The 1,031-nt window shown below is 40.7% G+C and overlaps 1 protein-coding gene across 1 annotated transcript; it reads left to right on the top strand.

The window, feature by feature from the left end:
- Positions 1-366: 366 nt before the first annotated feature.
- Positions 367-819, top strand: LOC124926640. The gene has a single exon (XM_047466909.1). It carries the CDS (start codon positions 367-369, stop codon positions 817-819), a length of 453 nt encoding a protein of 150 aa, XP_047322865.1.
- The last annotated feature ends 212 nt before the right edge of the window (positions 820-1,031 follow it).

Below are 1,031 nucleotides of genomic sequence, written 5' to 3'. Positions count from 1 at the left end.
CTCGTTGTTTGAGAAAAGGGGTGACGTAGGAGCTTTATCTCCGAACATCCATAAAATCCTTGTGTTGTATTCTTTCCTTATTTCCAGTCACTTTATTATCCGAACTGACTTTCCTTTATTCTAAACCGATCCTTCTCCATTCTTATTTCTATCTGATCTGTGTGTGTTGCTTCAGGCTGAAACAAATATTTCCGCACTTGAACCCGGTTTAAGAGTTTGTGACAGTTTATGTGGTGTTGAGACCGATATTAATCTCTAACTAGATTAGTATCAACCGTTGTGAGTGTATAAGCGTTCCCCGTTATCCGGAACCCGGTATTAATCTCTAACCAGATTAGTATACTCATGCACTTGCACCTGACCACTATGGATGACGAGATGATGTTCATCCTATCTGATGGTCCAATAAAGATTGAGAAGGAAAGATGTGAATGGACGACCGATGATAAAAGAAGAGACAACCTAGATAATCATTGCAGGAGTCACATCTTCAAATCTCTGGACAGAAACACATTTGGCAAAGTTAGAGAATGTAGAACTGCAAAGGAAGCATGGGAGACAGTAATCCAACTCCATGAAGGAAATGAAAGAACCAAGGAGAACAAGATACTAGTGGCCACCCAAAAGTTTGAAAATATTAAGATGAGGCTCGGTGAAACCATGAAAGAGTTCAGTGATCGGTTTACCAGTGTAGTAAATGAGCTTTCTACACTCGGAAAGAAATACGATAACAAGGAAACCATTATCAAGGCATTGAGATCTCTTTCCAGCATTTGGGATATAAAGACTGGTGATGTGATAATCCAACATCCTCCATAAAATGAAGATGCACGATGTGTTTGAAGACTTGAAGGCATACGAATTCGAGATGAGATCCCGAATCGAATATGAAGCCTCAACGTCAACCGCGACTAAAGTCCTGGTGACATCAGTGGAGCCAACCGTTCTTGTACCGGTCAAAACCGCCGAACAGTTTAGCGAGGATGCGATGGCCATGCTTGTAAAGAAATTCGGAAAATTCATGAAGAAAA

This window comes from Impatiens glandulifera, chromosome 1 (genome assembly GCF_907164915.1).
Source record: "Impatiens glandulifera chromosome 1, dImpGla2.1, whole genome shotgun sequence".
NCBI classification, from domain to species: domain Eukaryota; kingdom Viridiplantae; phylum Streptophyta; class Magnoliopsida; order Ericales; family Balsaminaceae; genus Impatiens; species Impatiens glandulifera.
The sequence above is the reverse complement of the archived record's forward strand: the minus strand, read 5'-3'. Positions and strand labels throughout refer to the sequence as shown.